The sequence below is a fragment of the Schistocerca serialis genome, chromosome 6, assembly GCF_023864345.2.
Source record: "Schistocerca serialis cubense isolate TAMUIC-IGC-003099 chromosome 6, iqSchSeri2.2, whole genome shotgun sequence".
NCBI classification, from domain to species: domain Eukaryota; kingdom Metazoa; phylum Arthropoda; class Insecta; order Orthoptera; family Acrididae; genus Schistocerca; species Schistocerca serialis.
This window is the reverse complement of record NC_064643.1, coordinates 187,110,713-187,132,919: the sequence shown is the minus strand read 5'-3', so window position 1 is coordinate 187,132,919 and position 22,207 is coordinate 187,110,713. Positions and strand designations below refer to the sequence as shown.

The window sequence follows — 22,207 nt, the reverse complement described above, 5'->3', positions numbered from 1 at the left end:
AGTGAGGTGTAGCTAGAACGTTTTTTTTACCGGCTTCTGACATTGCAAATCGATTTAGCGCTAAAACGTATTATTTGTGAAAAATTATGTAATGGAAGAGATTTATAGCTATCATAGGCTTCATGCCTATATTTTACGAAGCTAACGTATTAATCACGAATAAGAGACTCCTTTTCTCATATTACCTTATGACAAATACCTTTTTATTTTATTTTTAAAGTACTTATTAATTGGGTAATTTGTATACAGCGTTGTCATAGATAATAACCGTGACCACTGCGGTAGTCCATTATCTCTGCCCGTCGTATAAGTTATTCTAACCGAATATACTTTTCGAAACGACAAACACATTTAGTCATTGTCGCCTAGATTGTGATTTAGCTGTTGTTACTATGGCATGTTGTGCTTACAAAAAGTGCTAAGTGAAATTAAAATCTCAAAAACAGAGGTTATTGTGGCCTTGATAATATGCATGGTAAGGAGCGAACACCATACTCTAACTCATACATTCGCATTTGTTTACTTTTTGTATTTTATGTTCTTATTTCCCATTAAACTTCTTTTAAAGAACGAGTAAATAGTAAAGCTTACGGTCGATAGAAATTATAAGAACTGATGACAGTCAAATACTTCCATGAGCAGTAAATTAAATTTCTTTGCTTCTTTTATTTTGTGTTTGTTTTTGCTCATGAATTATTAACCTTGTCAACAACAGGGCTGTGTAAATATTACTGTCATTAACAATAAATGACAAGCTTACGATGCCAAGGAAAAGAACAGCAGAAGCTGTCAGAGGCGTCGCTTCAAAAGGGTGGGTGCAGCTCAAACACCTGCTCGGAGAGAAAGGCGACATTCCTGCAACTACCCTTATCCCAACAAGTACACGTGTTCCAAATACTGTCCTTATTTAAAAGTGCGAAAGTTTCGCACAGGTCGCTGGTTTACGATGGACACGCAGTTTGCACATTGACGATGTATGTCCCATGTACGATTGCGAGTACTGTTTCATTTACAGTGAGGGATGTAACGTATCTCGGTGACATAATGCCAAGCTAAGTGTCACATTCCTATTTCCGCAATTACCAAGTGTGTTGTACACTAATCTCGTAATGTAGCAGGGAGCTCCTGGCAGCAAAATTTCATCTTGTTAGAGAAACACTCAGTAGCAGACTGGCTTAGCCACACGAAAAAGATTTGTTAGTGCAACGTTCGTATTGCCTGTGTATCCGAAGTGTTAATATATCAAACAGACCTTTGTGACAGATAACATTTGTATAACTGGTCGCGCTGCCCGCTGATATGACTGTACTTGCGAGGAGTTATCATTAAGTTTTAATTATCACCTCGAAAACATAAAATTACATAATTACTTTTCTTTTTGTTTTCTTACAGGTAGATGTCTGTAGTCATGGGACACAATGAAATGTTCCGCCACGGCACCGAAGACTGCCGCTTGAGGAGCCGTAACAGATCGATGCAGCACATTGATGTAGTGGAATATCGTGCCGTAATGCGTTTTCTGCAGTTAGATGGGAAGACCGCCGCAACAATCCATGCTAGTTCGTGGTAGTGTGCGGAAGCAACGGTTCGTCATATGACGCGGTGATGAGGTGGCACAGTCGCTTCCACTGTGGTCAAACAAGTCTGAATGACGACGAACGAAACGGTTGATCGTCTCTCTACCAAGAACCGTGAAATGCGAGGCAAATATAGGCTCCCGTGTTCGAAGGCCGGCGTATTGCCGTAGTGTCGATAGTGGTAACAGTGAAAATTAGTCCCGGTTCAGTTTTCATCTTCATGTACGACATTTTGAACATGCAAAGGACGCTGTCGGTTCGGTTCCGTGACTGATCACACATAAAAAAAAAATTACACTGAACCGAAGTAGCAGCAGAAATATAGCTTTGCAGACATGAACTATGTTTTGTCGGACAGTTTGCTGTTTGATCACAAAGTTTCATTGTGGATGCACAAACGATGTCCTAACTCCTACGGGAGTCAGAAATCTGCGGGTAGGGAGTTAATGGACGAGGGTCATTGGTGTGTGCCGAGCGGGAAACTGGGAATTTGGGTCTGACGGAAAGTGTGTACGGATGGCCGAAGCAGTTACGGCAACCGTTGAAGAAAAGCAGAGCGCCCAGGTTCGAGCTCCAGTGCGGCAGTAATTTCCAAGTCTCGCCGCTGCATTTGGCCTGCCCAGTAGCAGATGAACAACCTTTACTGTTTGCTAAAGCTGGATCACTAAACATACAATACAAAAAAAATTGCAGTAGTCAATTATTGTATCACAGATGTTTGCGTTCACATCAGAAACATTTAGATTAAGGTCATAGAGATTATTGGTGATACATTTCACTCCGGGAGTATTCACCATGGTGGGGAGGGGGCGGGGGGGGGGGCGAGGTGTACAGCGAAGATTTTGTCGGACTAGCAAGTTAACAATCCTCTTAAGAAGCTAACCTCTAATTGCCAATTGTAAGCTGAGCTTGAATGAAACAAATAGTTAGATTCAAAGCAAAGATTTTCAAAATCGCAGAAAACAGACTTTACCAAATTGAATAAAATAAATTACAGTAAAAACAGAAAAGTGTGAACTGACAGAGCACTCGCCAGATGTAAAGGAGGCAACGTTAGTAGTGTGGAGACCCAGGGAACTGTGCTCTCTAAGTGTGCAGGATGCAAAGCTCGCCTATCTCTTTCTCACCCCATTTCCTTTCCGTTCCTTCCACCCGATTTTTTCGCGTACGAAAATGTATCAGCTGTGTTAGGCCACCTAATCTGCATGGACTAGTGCTACGTGTATCGCTATAGCCTCAATACAAAGTAGTAAAGCAAGCAGTGGAAACATGGGGATTTACCACAGCAGTAACTTACTAACGTTGTGCTGACAGTGTTTTGGGATTCTCATGGTGTGCTGCTAACAGATTATGCTCACAATAGGCAAACGACCACACGAGCGCAGTGCCGAAATGTCCTGACTAGATAAGGGCACCCATACCCGGGGCCCCAACCCCGCCCTCTCCCTGTCTCTCGGTGAAACGTGTAGTCACCTGTTTTACTTTCACTAAAATGATTAAAAAGACGGTAGTAGGTTTTTAACAGGTTCGTAACTAGAACTGCTTTATGGCTAATTACAAGTCTTCACTCGTCTTCCAAAATATTAAAAATTTTTACAATTTGTATAGAAACCATATGGCAGTTATAAGAGTCGAGGGACATGAGCGGGAAGCAGTGGTTGCGAAGGGAGTGAGACAGGGTTGTAGCATCTCCCCGATGCTATTCAATCTGTATACTGAGCAAGCAGTAAAGGAAACAAAAGCACCATTATATTAAACATTTGCTCTCAAGGCTGCAGGAGTTCCGACTTCTGGGGAGGTGGGTGGGTGGGTATATTGTTGTACAAGGAGACATTACTTTGTATTACCATTCATAATAAAAAAGAATCTCACGGGATAGATAAGGATGGTTAGTTTATTATGAATGGTAATACAAATTTATTGTTGTATTAAAATCCATGGAGAAGAAATAAAAACTTTGAGGTTAGCCGATGACATTGTAATTCTGTCAGAGACAGCAAAGGACTTGGAAGAGCAGTTGAACGGAATGGACGGTGTCTTGAAAGGAGGATATAAGGTGAAAATAAACAAAAGCAAAACGAGGATAATGGGATGTAGTCGAATTAAGTCGGGTGATGCTGAGGAAATTAGGTTAGGAAATGAGACACCTAAAGTAGTAAAGGAATTTTGCTATTTGGGGAGCAAAATAACTGATGATGGTCGAAGCAGAGAGGATATAAAACGTAGACTGGCGATGGCAAGGAAAGCGTTTCTGAAGAAGAGAAATTTGTTGACATCGAGTATAGATTTAAGTGTCAGGAAGGCGTTTCTGAAAGTATTTGTATGGAGCGTAGCCATGTATGGAAGTGAAACATGGACGATAAATAGTTTAGACAATAAGAGAGTAGAAGCTTTCGAAATGTGGTGCTACAGAAGAATGCTGAAGATTAGATGGGTAAATCACATAACTAATGAGGAGGTATTGAATAGAATTGGGGAGAAGAGAAATTTGTGGCACAACTTGACTAGAAGAAGGGATCGGTTGGTAGGTAATGTTCTGAGGCATCAAGGGATCACCAATTTAGTATTGGAGGGCAGCGTGGAGCGTAAAAATCGTAGAGGGAGACCAAGAGAGGAATACACTAAGCAGATTCAGAAGGATGTAGGTTGCAGTAAGTACTGGGGGATGAAGAAGCTTGCACAGGATAGAGTAGCATGGAGAGTTGCATCAAACCAGTCTCAGGACTGAAGACCACAACAACAACCCTGAAGTCCAGCCTTCCCCTCCCCCCCTCTCCCCCCCCCCCCCTACAAACCACCTCATGTGCATTCATGTGACCAGGTTGTGGGAGGCTACGAAGACGGAGCATTGCGGAAAGTTATCCAAGGGGCTGTTTTCTCTTGTAACGTCGCACCTCGTTCTGCATAGGAGACAGACACACATGATACCTTTTTGTGGTATGAAAATTTGCGTTTATATATCTCTTAAGCGAAAGGCCTTGCCGCAGTGGTAACACCGCTTCTCCTCAGATCACCGCAGTTAAGCTTTGTCTGGCTGTGCTTGCAGTTCATGTCTACCGAGCGTTGTTGGCAATCGGGGTGCAGTCAGCCCTTGTGAGGCAAATTGAGGAGTTGCTTGACTGAGAAATAGCGGCTCGCGTCACGAAAACTTATAATGACCAGGGGAACGGTGCGCAGACCACATGTCCCTTCATATCCGCATCCAATGTCGCCTATCCCCTGAGGATGACATGGGGGTCGGTCGGTACGGATGGGCCTTTGGAGGCCTGTTCTGATGTAGTATTTTTGTCTTCTTTTCGCATGTGCTTTGCAATGAGTAGTTACGAAAGCAGAATCGAGAGACGCGCTGTATGAGAGTGAATGTAAACACTGGACAAATTTCGCAGGTGAATGTGAAAGTAGAGCTCCTACGTCAATCAGATGCCCCTATTTTTGCTTACATTGTGGTACGTAAAGCAAAGAGGTGTTAAATAAATGAAGAACCTGAGGGCGTTACTTACTCCAGGCGTCTGCCTCTGTCTCCTTGTGTTCTCCGTCCTTGCGGCTGTCGACGCTTCCCTCGTTCTTGAGCTGGATCATCAGCTGCATGAAGTCGTTTCTCGTTATGTTGTTCTCCTCCCTGTACTTCACTGTCTCCCTCACCATCCCACGGAAGTACTCCGAGATGACTGAAATATTACTTTGTATCCTGCGAGAAAAGGAACAAATTGTAATTAATGATTTGCTCGTTGTATTAAACAACAACTATAATCTCCCTCGCTATTGTGTCCATGAGATCAGCACACATCAGCACCAATGATCTCACATTGGTATCACTTTTGCGATGTGTGTGTGTGTGTGTGTGTGTTTGTGTGTGTGTGTGTCTGTGTGTCACGCCAGAAGGCACCTCTAAGCGGAGAGAGACATCAAAAATGGTTCAAATGGCTCTAAGCACTATGTGACTTAACATCTGAGGTCATCAGTGCCCTAGATTTAGAACTACTCAAAATGTTCAAAAGTGTGTGAAATCTTATGGGACTTAACTGCTAAGGTCATCAGTCCCTAAGCGTACACACTACTTAACCTAAATTATCCTAAGGCAAACACATGCGTCCATGCCCGAGGGAGGACTCGAACGTCCGCCGGGACCAGCCGCACATTCCATGAGTGCAGCGCCTGAGACCGCTCGGCTAATCCCGCGCAGTTTAGAACTACTTAAGCCTAATGAACCTAAGGACATTACACACATCCATACCCGAGGCAGGATTCGAACCTGCGACCGCAGCAGCAGCGCGGCTCTGTATGTAAGCGTCTAGAACCGGTCGGCCACAGCGACCGGCTGGAGAGGGAGGGAGGGAGGGAGGGAGAGAGAGAGAGAGAGAGAGAGAGAGAGAGAGAGAGGGAGCGGGCGACGAAAGGGTAGCGTGGAGTTGATATTTGTTTCCGCGTGGCGGCAGAGAGTGGAGAAACGCCTTTCATGTTACCAAGCCTTAAAAACTATTGCTGCAGGCAGCAATGAACGAAACTGCCTCGCCAGAGGGCAGTCACCTCGCTGTCTGAGGAGAGCAATTGCCGTCCACCACGAGAAAATGTCCCAAGAAATGCTACCTCTCATTGGTTGTAGGTGGTTAGTACAGTGGGAAGCGCAGGTTAGTTGAAATTAGGGCAGCCTTGCAACGTGAGGGACATTATAGTCGTATCACTACACCCTTTTAGTTTTAGCAATGTAAACGAAATGTACATACCACTCCAGAAATAATCTTCCACTTTCTTGCGAACCGCACGCTATTTCGAAACGTCTTCGCAGATTATAGCTGTGTGTCACACCAGGGCTCGAACCCAGAAACTTGAATGTTGCAGATATTGCTCTTTCTGAATGAGCTATTCAGACGTGACTCAGGACCCGCCCTCAGGGTTTCACTTCCGGCAGTGCTCTCCTACTTTCGAAACTTGAAAGACTCTCTCCTGCGCAGCTTGCTGGACCGGCACTCTTGGAGGTGACGTTTCAGGTTCGGGTACCACTCAAGCATCCAGATTCAATCTGCCAGGAAGTCGTGAAGTCATATTGTCCAGAAACTCCGAACAAACACCGAGAAAACCGGAGTGTGATGCTGGACGGCCGACGATTACAGGTGTTACAAATAGCCGAGCTATTGGCATACTAATACTTTTGGCAGGGTGAGATGTGACGTGACAAGTGCTTCCAAGTGGCGGACGGAGGAGGGAGACGGTGTGGTGGCTTTAATAGGCTTGTAGAAAGGCGCCGTGCTCGACTGCCACAAAAAAATGTTCAGATGTGTGTGAAATCTTATGGGACTTAACTGCTAAGGTTATCAGTCCCTAAGCTTACACACTACTCAACCTAAATTATCCTAAGGACAAACACTCACACCCATGCCCGAGGGAGGACTCGAACCTCCGCCGGGACCAGCCGCACAGTCGACTGCCACACTAAGAGGTGATTGCATGTTTCGCGCCGGCCGGAGTGGCCGAGCGGTTCTGGGCGCTACAATCTGGAACCGCGCGACCGCTGCGGTCGCAGGTTCGAATCCTGCTTCGGGCATGGATGTGTGTGATGTTCATAGGTTAGTTAGGTTTCAATAGTTCTAAGTTCTAGGGAACTGATGACCTCAGAAGTTAAGTCCCATAGCGCTCAGAGCCATTTGCATGTTTCGCTGTGTTGGCCACCAGGACGAAACTTATAGAGGGACTTTCGGTATCACGATCTTGATTCGTTGCCGGCGCACTTGGAATGGTGCAAGTGTATCGAGTCATCATCTCGTTTTCTTAGCGCGTGATTTAAAGTTTCCCACACTGTTTTTGTTTCGTGATAAACAGAACTGGTTTCATTGCATTGTGATGTGACTATGACTTCTTCTGTGTATTGTATTGTTAATATGTTGCTTGTTTTCTGCTTGATTTGTGCTCGTGTCCATAGTGCTGGGAGAAGTAAATGATTCCACAGCTGTGTTCGTTTCATATAAAACAGAATCTTCTTTCGTCAGTTGGTGTTCTGTTCACTTATTTACGATACAGGAGTTCCTGTGTTGCTCAGAAGTACAATGCAATGTTTCTTCGGACATGCATGCATGTCAAAAGGAAGAGGCACTGCGGTGGCTACCGCCATTATGAAATACATGGAATGTATTTGCAGTTGCGAATGTGGGTAACCGTCAGATGTACATATAATGGAATGACGACAGTAAAAATTTGTGCCGAACTGGGACTCGAACCCGGATTTCCCGCTTATATCGAAGGTGCGCCTTACCATTAGGCTATCCGAGCACGTTCCAAGTACAAACCCAAACTAACATATGTTATGAACCACGTGTCTACAACCTGCAGTCGTACATCCATTATGTCTGTTCTCATAGAGGAGAGACATTTTAATTGAAAGTCGCTTGCCTGGTGTCGGCAGATGAATACGACATTCCAGTGCCCGTGTTGTTCAGAACGGTGCAATGTTCCATCGCACATGCAAGCCGATTTTACTTTATTAGATAGTAATCATTAAAGTCATTATTTGGCATAACAGTACTGGGAGAAGCTTGTGGGTCACTCCCACTGTAGGCAACCCCAGAATGAGTGACAGGACGTTACAGCACAGTCAGCACTCACATGTCGTGCACATACGCTGATGAAATTGGAATATGTTACACCGTCAACATCTTGGTCGAATGCTGCCAAACTGAGACCCCAGTACTTCCATGCCTGCAGGATAAGTTGATTAAAATGTCATCCTTATGGGGTCATATTTCAGTACTTTCCGCACAGAAGAAAACAGTTCCTAGGGATTAAGATTGGTGGAGTACATGATGGTCGTTAAGTGGGTCCACGGTTGCTAGAACGTTACAGAGGGACATCGAAACATAGCACACCCACAAGACCAGCATGTAATGTAAGTGCCAATGTTGAGTAATATTAGAGGATATAATACACAATACTGATGGTGTTTACAATACAAATGGATGTTTCATATTCGTAATTTATTCTTAATCCCTATTTTGTCTTTTACTGTTACATTGGGTATCTTTCAATTTTGATTATTTCTCTGTAATTTTTCTTTCCATTGTACTCATGATTCAGTATATCGACAAATTAATAATACCAATCAATAATAAGCACTTGTAAAGCAATATATTGTTAACATCATTTAATTTCCCTAAAAACAGATTTATCTGTAACAGTCATGTTTACTAAAAGGCTTAACACATTAATTAATATTAAAATTCTCGTGCAAGCCCTTAGTAAGTAACAAAACGGTTAAATGGAGAGAAGCGAAAAGCAAGTGTATGAGGTTTTACAAGACTTCACTCGACTTGCAGGATGTTTTGAAAGGCGACAGGCGAATTTACGCTATCGTCCTCACAACAATCACTTTAACTAGTAAATGTTCTACCTGACTACCTGCCCCATGCGTCTTCTAAAGTGATTTTGTCCTTTAACTTTGTAGGTTGTTCATAGCATGCATTAAAGGTTATCACAGTTATCAGAATCTAAATGAACTTGCATGCTGAAATAGTATTAATGAAATGGTGGCACTGTCAATATTTTTGTCAGCTGTTAATGGATGATTAATATATCAACACAGGATTGATCTTTTATAAAAGTTATAACACAAGTTTAAGTGACTGTTGGAAGATACGAGACGACTTAGACAAAATTTCCTGTTGGTGCGATGAATGGAAGCTAGCCCTGAATGAGGAAAAATGTAAGTTAATGTGGATGAGTGGGAAGAACAAACCTGTAATGTTCGGATACAGTACGTGCCGAAAAAGTGGGTTATGGACGGAAAAGACCCACCGTGGTTTAGGAAATTGGAAAAAAGCGCAGGTGACGCCTGCATATAAGAAGGGTAGAAGGACTGATCCTCAAAATTACAGACCAATACCCTTAACATCGGTTTGTTGCAGGGGAAGACGAAAGTAGACTTCAATTTATTGGGAGAATTTTAGGAAAGAGTGGTTCACGTGTAAAAGAGACCAGATGTAGGTTGCTGGTGCGACCTATTCTTCAGTACTGCTCTAGTGTTTGGGATCTGCACCACGTTGGTTTGAAGGAAGATATTGAAGCAATTCAGAGATGGGCTGCGAGAATTGTTACCAGTAGTTCGCACAACATGTAACTGTTACGGAGGTGCTTTGGGAACTCAAATGGGAATCTCTGTAGGGAAGGCGACGTTCTTCTCAAGAAATACTATTGAGAAAATTTAGAGAACCGGTATTTGAAGCTGACTGCGGAACGAATCCACTGCCGCCAGCGTACATCGCGCATACGGACCACGAAAATGAGATAAGAGAATTTAGGATTCATACGGAGGCGTACAAGCAGACGTTTCTTCCTCGCTCTGTTCGCGAGTGGAACTCTCCAACTCTTGGAATCGTGGTGAAGGGAGCTATTGCATGTGACAAGAGGGCTGGTTTCGTCATTGTGGCTTGGTTGCTCCCCAGTATGTTGTAAGAATGGTAAACCCTTTTGTCATATCCTTCATTATCAGAGTGTTGTTCACATTGTTGATGGGCTGCCTGGTCCCCTGACTCATACTGCAAGCTTGAGAGTGTATGGGAAAACACACTTCAAATCACCCTCCACCTAGCTAACTTCATGAGCAGACACAGCACGTTTTGGGCATTGCAGGGGACAGCATTCAGAGGGTGTTTGCTTCCCTATCACAACAAATACCAGAATGTTCATCCCTGTGGTCGCACCTCACACCAATGCTGATGGCGGACATCAGTTCGAGTTGAATAAAAATTTAATCATTTAATACTCGTTATGTGATGTACATATCCATACCGTTTGACATATACCGGACTGATGTTTCGTGGTGTAACACTTCCCATTTACATTGTAAGACGTCATGGTCTCCCGACCTTCATTGCTTACATATTCCGACCTCACAATCATATTCCGCACATGAAGACGCTTCATTCGAACCCAAACTCGATAAGATAAAGTCAATGTTGTATGAATTCATGTAAACGATATGCAATTAACAAGTAAGTGCACCGTGGTTGAAATACTCGAGGCTGGCGTACACACATACATTCCAGACACGACGGTCACAAAAGCTTTTAGTGCGGGAGAGAAACCGCACAATGGGACGCCAGGCCCTTCAGAGCACGACCCAGCCTATGTCGGCCGGTGACCGCCCGTGTAGCGGACAGCGTGGGCCCGAGTGAAAAGGGGGAACGACCCTGTGTTCGGCTTAAAAGCAAATTCCGCTACATTGTGTGGGAGTGGCCAGCCTACGCATTCTTTACACATAGCACGCAGTTTCAGAGATTTTCACAGGGAGACAGCAAACGCCAAACGCCAATGCTACAGGTTTCTGGTTGGTCGCCTTAAACGAAACGTCATTCTCCCGTTTTAGAAGAGCAATGCTGATTGGCAGACGATATTTCTGACGCCTTGAGCTGAAGGAATAATGGAAGAGACTGAAAGATGTACCCCTTCACGTCTGGCGTGGAGAGGCGCCATTCCGTTGTCGCTCTTGGAGCGAGGGACAAGTCTCTCCTCAGTACTTCACTGGGAGAGCACCTCTGTCGAGAGCGAATCGAAGTGCTATTCTATATTGAGTCCTTGCGATTAAGCGTTGTTCACTGTGTTGGCCGACACACTTATTGTGCGGTGTGAACAGACAGAGTTATAGTTAAACGCCTGCGAGCGAATTTTTGAGTGGCATCGCGGTGGACTGGTTATCTGACCGGTGTACGACGCCAATAGTTACACTAGGGGCGAATAGGAATCCTTGACTTCATCAAGGCATAGGGAGAGTTTGATTGGTGAAGGTCAATCCAGATAGAACGAGAGTTATCTTATTTGTCAGCAGTGAGCGGCGCAGACAGCAGTCATCACAGCTTACGGTATTGTGCACTACAGCTATTGTGAGCCCCATATTTTCTCCACAACAGTAGACTTCACTGCATTGCACACGCGACAGACTCGACCGTACCTAGCAACATTCTAAAGGATAATTATTCACGTTGAGTAGGCGCGCCTCTCAGCCATTCTGCCAAGTCAACAACCATCTTAAACTTTGTATAGAAATTTAATTAGCGAATCCTATCCTTGAGAGGTAACTTCACATTCCGAAAAGAACCAGGATATAACTTGTTCAATTCATAACTAAAAGTGCTATTGTGATTTTTTCAGAATTTTTGCAAAATAAATAATAACTTTCGTTAGTTTCATGTTTTTCTTACACTAACTAGAACTACTCCAGTACCCAAGTATCCCACTAGTTACGTAAGAAATTTTGTGAATTTTTGTGTAATTTCCTTACAGCGGACGACTACAGAAGATATTTATTGCTGAAAGTTTTTCAGGCATTTCTCTTTAGAACGTTAGGAGCGTCTGTCTGACTTCTGTAGTAGTGTGGGGGTGGAAATTGCATCTTGCAGGAGCCACAGGGTAAAGGGTACATCTCAGATTAATCCGTTGCGCAGAATAACAAATCAACCCCACACGTCAGAACATCAGTGCATAACGACCGAAACTGGTACAGAATACGAAAAGTGGCAGTTTTGGAGCTTACCTTAGTAGCGTCAAAAGTTTGGGATTTATAGAGCTGATAAGTGTGTTCAGGGTGTTCAGCGGACCCTGTGAGAAGATGCGCCGCCCCCACTGGCGGAACTCGTTCTCCGGGTCCCGCTGGGAGTCGACCTGGATGCCGAAGGCGACGGACGCGACGACGTCCGTGGTGTAGCGGGCGCTCAGCTCCCGCATCTCGATCACCTCCCCCCGTGTCGCCGGCTCCTCCAGAGCCTTCACCATCTCGCGGCCGCAGTCTGCCATCGTCTACAAGGACACAGGGACGGCCCGTTACTGACAGCAAGTTGTGTGGCCGTGGCCGTAGCTATCCGCAGATATTTCTCCCAAATTTAAAACTTACCATATCTCACATACGTGAATCCATCAGTTCGAAGACGTACTGTACTTCAAAAATTAAATTTACAAGATGTACATAAAACGTTCTGTATTTTTAACTACTGATGATTATCAGCTCAACATATTCTTGAAGGTAGATGATTACATTGTACTTGGATGGTAAGCATATTTCATTATGATCAATTTATTGGTGTTTTGACTGATGAAAGTGAAGTTTTAAATAATGGAATAGTATGTTTTGTATTGGTGAAGGTTGATAAAAATAATTGTGGTAAAGCTTATGATGTTTTTGGCAGAATTAAATGGTTTATTATTCAAGGGAAATGAAGATTTAAGTGGTGAAATTAATCTTGGAGAGGTTGCATTACTGAGGTTGTTTCTTTGGAGGAAGGAAAGAGTGTATTTGATATTGGAAACGATTGTAAAACTAGGGACTGTGATGAGGATTTAAATTCAGCAGATAATTTACAGATAAATCAGGAGAATTTAGAAATTGGCGATGAGGAGTAAAATGACTTAGAAGATAATTTTAACACAGAATGGTACATCAAGGAAGAAAGTAAATATTGTGTTAATGACTTGAGAGGGTACAGAAAAGTAGAGAAGACATTAGTGCCTCACTTGTGGGCTCCGGAAAAAGAGGTTTTGAAAGGAAAAAAAGATGAGATGAAAGTGAACGAAAGGTTTAATGAATTTTTTAATTGAGATAATGAGATTGAGGGTTAGTTGAAAGTTGCAACGTGTACCGCAAATTTGGAGGAGAAAGGAAGGGACATCGAAAATGATCTTTTAAGGGAAAAGTGTTTAAAGGGGAAAGAAATAATACATATTCACCCAAGAATAGATATCAATATGGGTAAAGAAAAAATAAGTGTGATCCTCAATTCTGATAGTGATGTGTTGGCCATTTCGTAAAATTCTGTGAATGGAAATAAAAACAGGAAATTAGTAATTTTTCTGGTCACTACTGTTGAGAATAAAACTGTAACTGGTGGACTGAATAAACCTATAAAAAATGAAATGCATTTAGATTTTACGTGTAGTGCATGTTGTTTTAGTATGAAGCTTTTTATAGTTAACAGGTTAGTTAAAGATGACGTACTGGGTACAATTTTTTGGTGCAAGCACAAAACTTTTCTGAATTGTGTACAGAAATATCTTGAATTTGAATTAAAAAGTAAAAGACAAAAATTGGAATCTAAAAATTTTTTAACTGGAGACTAGCGAACTGAACATACAGGAATCAATGAAGATTGAGATAACTATTCTATGAATAATCAAATAAAATAAATAACTGGGTCACTTCAAAATATTTCCAACTTGAAAAAAGACAAATTCTGTAATCTGTAGAGTTGGTATGAGGACATTTTCTCAGACAAAAAAAAAGTTCAAATGTGTGTGAAATCTTATGGGACTTAACTGCTAAGGTCATCAGTCCCTAAGCTTACACACTACTTAACCTAAATTATCCTAAGGACAGACACACACACCCATGCCCGAGGGAGGACTCGAATCTCCGCCGGGACCAGCAGCACGGTCAGTGACTTTCTCAGGCAAGTCTGGTAAATCTTGAATATTTTATTAAGGTGAGATTACATAAGCCTATCACAGCAAAGCCGTATGTAATTGCTATTGTTGATTGAGTGCCTGTGTGAACCAGATTAAAGCAAATGCTAGAATGGGATACTGTGGAAAACCGTTCCAATAGTTAAAAAGAAAGATAATTCAGTTAGAATAGTATTAGACGCTTCCAAATGGGATGTCATTGTAAGAGAACTCCATCAGTCAGGTAACATGGAAGAACTCTTATAGAATTTTAGGAATGTAAAACCGATATCGAGTGTCGATTGGGTCTCTGACTTTTGGAAAATTATGTTGGCTGAAGAGAACAGTTGACTCAGAGATTTTTCATTTGAAGGGTGAATTTACCGTTTCAAAGTTGTGCCGTTCGGATTAACGGTATCAGCTGCGGTTTTTGTGAGAGTGATAAGCCACATATTTCGAGATCGACTGATGAGAAAACTTGGGGTCTATGTGGACGATAGTTTAATAGTTACGGAATCTGGGTGTTAGCATTGTGAGTTTCTGGAAGAAGAACTCTTAAACAGGGGAGAAATGACTTTAAAACTTGATAAATGTGAATTTGTTAGAGCACAAATTCAGTTTTTAGATCATAAGCAGTGAGAAAATTAAAGCAATTTCGGAGTGCAAGAGCAAAACTACCAAGACGCAGCCAAAGTCATGTTTAAAGCTGTATAATTTCTACTCAACATTTCTGAGTGATGGGGGAATGAATAGACCTATGTAAACTTCTGACAAAGAACTCGACGTGGATATGGAGGATAAGTCTGACAGAGAATTGCTAGTAATTAAAGACAGTCTACGTTGCACCACCCCAACATTTTGTTACCGTTCTGTCAGCTTTGAACAGTTCAGATTATGTCATCGGATGTGAGGTATTCCAGAAAAAGTAGACGGAAGAAAGAAAGAACACAGAAGTGTGGCTTTCGCCAGCCGTATGTTAAATAAACACCAGTGCGTTTCCAGTATCTCTGGCTTAATAAAGTTCTGGATATTTCTAGAGGGTCGCAAGCTGACTGTACTATTCGACCATAATATACTTAGTTTGCTGATGGATTGTAGGTTGATAAACGAACGTCTTGTGCGTTGGGCGATGTTTTTGGTGCAATAAGGTTATACCAGCAGGTCTGGAGGGTGAACGTTAGTAAAACCGACAAACTGCAGGGCCACAGGAGATGACCCTGACGAATGACAGTTTCTCTGACCAGGCACCATGTTTTACCTGTATGTTGAAGGTGATAGGGATAGTAGTGGTTATCATGCTGGATACACATAATCTTACTTTAGCTTATACCATTTTGGCGGGCTACTGACCTGAAACTTGTACTAAGGTTTGTCTGAATGTCCTGTAGAACCTGGTCCTCCAAATGTGATGTACGCGCAGTCTGCCGCCTCCGTATACGTTCGTCTGTCTGAAAGGACCCATGATCACACAAACGTCCAAAAAGGGCTTGAAACGTTGTGCATTGTCGTTGGTGTCTGTGAAGATACTTGTTTTGATATATACATGCTCCTCTCGACCGTTTCCATCTGCCTGGCCGTACAAGAATCAAACGAAGAGTTTCAAGGGGCAGTTGGGGAAAGAGAGATTCATGCAATCTGTAGTGAAATGCGATGAATACAAAATGATGACCCAGAACTGAAATCTATTAAAGCAAATTTTGGTATTAAGCGATACGAAAAGATACTTCACTATTATAAAATTTTTAATGGTGTCCTGTTTCGTAGGAAGGTTGAGAAAAGGAAGTGTGTAGATTACAGTTCCCAGAAAAGTGTGTTGAGCACCTAATAGATCATGTGTATTTAAGTTATGGGCATTACGGGGCATAAAAGTGTATAGAGATAATAGGTGAGTATGTGCACATGAACATTTTAGTCAGACAGGTGTGCGCACAGTTGGCCGCTGGTGACTAATGCCAGTGGGTGAAACAGTGCCCTATCCTACACTAGAGAGAAATGCAAAGTATCATCCCTAGCAAAGTTGTGGACTTACTAGCGGTGGACAATTCCGGGCTGCTCCCAGCTGTTTGTGGTGGCGTGAAAAAAAATATATATATGTATTAGTGGGTATATTTTCTAAATTTATTAAATTATATCTGATATTGGAAGCAAATATCAAAGCTCTGATCACCAAACTCGAAAAGGATTTCATTACTAAAGTAATAAAAACAGAGAGGTAGTTGTTTGGCAGTTTATCGCAGTTTACTTCTACACTCCTGGAAATGGAAAAAAGAAGACATTGACACCGGTGTGTCAGACCCACCATACTTGCTCCGGACACTGCGAGAGGGCTGTACAAGCAATGATCACACGCACGGCACAGCGGACACACCAGGAACCGCGGTGTTGGCCGTCGAATGGCGCTAGCTGCGCAGCATTTGTGCACCGCCGCCGTCAGTGTCAGCCAGTTTGCCGTGGCATACGGAGCTCCATCGCAGTCTTTAACACTGGTAGCATGCCGCGACAGCGTGGACGTGAACCGTATGTGCAGTTGACGGACTTTGAGCGAGGGCGTATAGTGGGCATGCGGGAGGCCGTGTGGACGTACCGCCGAATTGCTCAACACGTGGGGCGTGAGGTCTCCACAGTACATCGATGTTGTCGCCAGTGGTCGGCGGAAGGTGCACGTGCCCGTCGACCTGGGACCGGACCGCAGCGACGCACGGATGCACGCCAAGACCGTAGGATCCTACGCAGTGCCGTAGGGGACCGCACCGCCACTTCCCAGCAAATTAGGGACACTGTTGCTCCTGGGGTATCGGCGAGGACCATTCGCAACCGTCTCCATGAAGCTGGGCTACGGTCCCACACACCGTTAGGCCGTCTTCCGCTCACGCCCCAACATCGTGCAGCCCACCTCCAGTGGTGTCGCGACAGACGTGAATGGAGGGACGAATGGAGACGTGTCGTCTTCAGCGATGAGACTCGCTTCTGACTTGGTGCCAATGATGGTCGTATGCGTGTTTGGCGCCGTGCAGGTGAGCGCCACAATCAGGACTGCATACGACCGAGGCACACAGGGCCAACACCCGGCATCATGGTGTGGGGAGCGATCTCCTACACTGGCCGTACACCACTGGTGATCGTCGAGGGGACACTGAATAGTGCACGGTACATCCAAACCGTCATCGAACCCATCGTTCTACCATTCCTAGACCGGCAAGGGAACTTGCTGTTCCAACAGGACAATGCACGTCCGCATGTATCCCGTGCCACCCAACGTGCTCTAGAAGGTGTAAGTCAACTACCCTGGCCAGCAAGATCTCCGGATCTGTCCCCCATTGAGCATGTTTGGGACTGTATGAAGCGTCGTCTCACGCGGTCTGCACGTCCAGCACGAACGCTGGTCCAACTGAGGCGGCAGGTGGAAATGGCATGGCAAGCCGTTCCACAGGACTACATCCAGCATCTCTACGATCGTCTCCATGGGAGAATAGCAGCCTGCATTGCTGCGAAAGGCGGATATACACTGTACTAGTGCCGACATTGTGCATGCTCTGTTGCCTGTGTCTATGTGCCTGTGGTTCTGTCAGTGTGATCATGTGATGTATCTGACCCCAGGAATGTGTCAATAAAGTTTCCCCTTCCTGGGACAATGAATTCACGGTGTTCTTATTTCAATTTCCAGGAGTGTAATATGTGGAATGGTTTTGTGAACACTCTAGGCATCAGACACATTAAAATATCAGTATATCACCCACCTAGTAACACTTGTGAATGCTATACGAGGGAAACGCGAAACATTCCAAATGGACGGAATGTATACACTAATTTAATAACGCTAATTAAATAACACTAAAAGCAATGCAACAGAGAACTCTTGTCTTTTGAATTAGTGACTGATAGCAGACCAGCGTTCTTGCTTACAAAGGTTGTGGAAATTCCACGACGCAGATCACTATCGGCAGCTGAGAGAGTGAGGGGAGTAAAGGTTCGTGAGGAGAAGACGGCAGAAAAAAATGGCATTCTGGGCGATGTAAGGGAATTAAATGCGAAATTGGGGACTTTGTTTTGGTGAAGCCTAGGCAGCCGGCTCACCTGGAACATCATCTTCATCTTCCCAGATGTAAACGTGGGCGTCAGCTTCACGCGTAACCTCCGCCACTTGTTCCCACGCAACACTAAAAGATGTTGGGACAGAGGTTCTTTTTGGTTTACTGGTGCCGCTCTGTCCTGGAAAGTCCAGAAATCCTTAACGAGAAGGCTGCGGATCAAATCTGGGTCCACTACCACCAAGGTCGGTCGCTTGAAGAAGTATATTCCGCCGAAACGATTGCCTGAAAGAATATAGAATTTTTAAGTACCAGACACGAATATACTGTGTCTAAAATGAATATCCGTTCAAGTTGTTAACACAAACGTACTCTAAAAATCCCGGTGAAGTTCATGGCAGGAAACTATTTACCAATACGCTACCACGAACAAAAAATGTAATAACTTTCACTGTGTATAATCCATTAGCCTCTGTGCCGTGGTTTGCAGCAATGGGAATGTTCACTGTTTTTCCTGTGGTCGTTTATAAACGACCATTTTTTCTGCCATGATGAAAGATACTGACTGCTAACTCAGTATCGGTAATTTAGAGGCACTTATGAAGACTTGCCATGTGTTTGTTTACCGAGCTTCATAAACTTCATTAAAATATGATTCATTTACTTATTTACTCGGCCTCATTTAGGGCCCCAGTTCTATCATTTAGTATACATGATTGTAAATGTTACTTACCTGTTGCAAGGGCGGGGAATGGGGATGGGATGTTTTTCCAACAACAGTCACACGTCAAGGACAGGTCACGTTCCAAATTTACCTCTTAAACAACACAAGACAACTGACAAACCTGCGCCAATCAGAAAACAAAGGATAGGAGAAATACATCTTTTCGCACTTTATTAGAATATAACATACGTTTTTCTAGGTCATTAGTCTTTAGACTGGTCTGATGTTGCCTTTCGCCAATTTCTAGCTTCTGCTAATATTTTGAGATCTACACAACTACCACATGCAACATTCTCTACAATGTGTTTTACGTATTTAACTTAATATCCCCCTCCCCCCACAGTATTTTCAAATGGCTCTGAGCACTATGGGACTCAACATCTATGGTCATCAGTCCCCTAGAACTTAGAACTACTTAAACCTAACTAACCTAAGGACATCACACAACACAAAGCATCTTCCAGCACGAGGTGAACTACTCCTGGGTGACGTAGTAGATGTGGCTGGAATCTGTCCCTTCGTCTGGTAAGGTTTTTCATTCGTAGCCTACTCTATATTTGTTCACATTCATCGACAGAAATAAATTTCAAATACTTCCAGTTTCTTCTTCTCCAGTTGCCAATGCTCCACACTTCACTTTCAAATAATGCTGTACTCCAGAACTTTCAGATACTACCGAAAGTCCTATTTTCCTCCAACCACTAATCTGACTTCAATTATAGGTTTAACATGTAATCCAAATCATGATACAACTCGGAATTTTAAAAACTAGCAAACATTGTCATACGAGAAAGATGTGGTGATTGGCAGATAAATACATTCCTGGAAATGGAAAAAAGAACACATTGACACCGGTGTGTCAGACCCACCATACTTGCCCCGGACACTGCGAGAGGGCTGTACAAGCAATGATCACACGCACGGCACAGCGGACACACCAGGAACCGCGGTGTTGGCCGTCGAATGGCGCTAGCTGCGCAGCATTTGTGCACCGCCGCCGTCAGTGTCAGCCAGTTTGCCGTGGCATACGGAGCTCCATCGCAGTCTTTAACACTGGTAGCATGCCGCGACAGCGTGGACGTGAACCGTATGTGCAGTTGACGGACTTTGAGCGAGGGCGTATAGTGGGCATGCGGGAGGCCGGGTGGACGTACCGCCGAATTGCTCAACACGTGGGGCGTGAGGTCTCCACAGTACATCGATGTTGTCGCCAGTGGTCGGCGGAAGGTGCACGTGCCCGTCGACCTGGGTCCGGACCGCAGCGACGCACGGATGCACTCCAAGACCGTAGGATCCTACGCAGTGTCGTAGGGGACCGCACCGCCACTTCCCAGCAAATTAGGGACACTGTTGCTCCTGGGGTATCGGCAAGGACCATTCGCAACCGTCTCCATGAAGCTGGGCTACGGTCCCGCACACCGTTAGGCCGTCTTCCGCTCACGCCCCAACATCGTGCAGCCCGCCTCCAGTGGTGTCGCGACAGGCGTGAATGGAGGGACGAATGGAGACGTGTCGTCTTCAGCGATGAGAGTCGCTTCTGCCTTGGTGCCAATGATGGTCGTATGCGTGTTTGGCGCCGTGCAGGTGAGCGTCACAATCAGGACTGCATACGACCGAGGCACACAGGGCCAACACCCGGCATCATGGTGTGGGGAGCGATCTCCTACACTGGCCGTACACCACTGGTGATCGTCGAGGGGACACTGAATAGTGCACGGTACATCCAAACCGTCATCGAACCCATCGTTCTACCATTCCTAGACCGGCAAGGGAACTTGCTGTTCCAACAGGACAATGCACGCTGGTTCAACTGAGGCGGCAGGTGGAAATGGCATGGCAAGCCGTTCCACAGGACTACATCCAGCATCTCTACGATCGTCTCCATGGGAGAATAGCAGCCTGCATTGCTGCGAAAGGTGGATATACACTGTACTAGTGCCGACATTGTGCATGCTCTGTTGCCTGTGTCTATGTGCCTGTGGTTCTGTCAGTGTGATCATGTGATGTATCTGACCCCAGGAATGTGTCAATAAAGTTTCCCCTTCCTGGGACAATGAATTCACGGTGTTCTTATTTCAATTTCCAGGAGTGTATCTTAGCACTGATGGAGGGTAGAATCTTCACACATCTGGGTACATAGGCAAGCACTCACTGACTTAGCTGTTGAGCCACGCGTCACTGAACGCCACATTACGCAGCAGTGTGGCAAGCTGTTATACATTGTGTGTTACTCTGTGGGGGCACACTGAAGCTTTGAACGCTTTTAGACAAAGATATTACATCATTGGAGTCAGTCAATGGCCCAGCACTAGTTTTAAATTCATCATTCTATAGCGGACCAGGACAGTGGCTGCTACAGTCGTCATAGTAGTGTGATGTGGAATGTGGTGTTGACCTGTTAGATGTCTGAACCTTGAATGAAACATTACTGCCAGTTTACACATTTATTAACACCAAGTGCAGATCGTCCTCCCCACACTGCTGACAGCCAGGCGAGCTGGCGAAGCACTTTTCAGTCCTGTATTTGCTGATGCAGGTGTGTCCTGCAGTATCGATGTGGCGGCAGTGACTCACATAGCAGGTGCTACGTCACAAACGTTAGTCGATGCCTTAGTGCTCAAAATACAGTTAGTGCTTCCCAGTGGCCTACAGCTCTGATAACCGATTTCCAGGGCGTTCTGCTGGATATCGGATACAATATCCAGGAAAGCTGCCCATCAGCTGTGCATTAAATGGTCAAAGTCACGAAGAATTAAGTCACAACATCTCTGCAGCAGTTACTGCACTCCCCCAGAATAGCAGCGGTTGGCCAGATCGCCAGGGGCCCTCAGTGAGACCTGCTCGGGCCTGGTGTTGGAAGGCACCAAAGTCTTCCCATCAGCAAAGGAGAAGATGAGCCAGCAGCAGCTCTCAGTACAAGAGTCCATCAGATCTAACGGTGGTATCGTAGATTGAAGTTGTCTTGTTAGACTTTGGATGGAGTGTCACCGGTTCACTTTACAATTGGTTAGCTGCAACACTTAGAATCACGGTAATTGTAGTTGTGGAGCTATGCCAAACGCAGTATCGTTGAGCAAGGCTAACTAAAAGTGCTCTAGTCTTCTGAGCTTCTTAGCACTCAGTAACACACTGCAGTGTCACAGCTCTTCCTTTTAGGCCTTCAGTCTACTTATTTCTCCAGCATCAATGTGCTGTAACGACGTTATTGCGTCTGACTTAGGCATTGATGATTCATTGTGCATGGACACCAGGATGACGTTATGCCCTCTTCCGTATGAGGTCATTCTGCTGCACAGGCATCTTGGCCGTCCAGCTCAGGCGGGATGGCAACTGATTCGGTGGTGTGCCCATACTACATGCAATATTGGCTGTTCTTGCAGGTTAACATTCTGGTGTAGATATTGGGCACTCACCGGACTACACCTCTCGATCTGGAGCTGTCGAGGGAAAACTTTAACAATTTT

The 22,207-nt window shown here is 44.5% G+C and overlaps 1 protein-coding gene across 1 annotated transcript in view; it reads right to left on the bottom strand.

The window, feature by feature from the left end:
- Positions 1-22,207, bottom strand: part of LOC126484083 (cytochrome P450 6k1-like) — a 66,129-nt gene that overhangs the window by 23,504 nt on the left and 20,418 nt on the right. The window contains exons 3-5 of the mRNA XM_050107454.1: positions 18,066-18,304; positions 12,094-12,356; positions 5,078-5,265 (exon numbers count right to left, since the gene is read on the bottom strand). Coding sequence (XP_049963411.1) covers positions 5,078-5,265; positions 12,094-12,356; positions 18,066-18,304 — 690 coding nt within the window. The remainder of the gene's footprint in view (positions 1-5,077; positions 5,266-12,093; positions 12,357-18,065; positions 18,305-22,207) is intronic.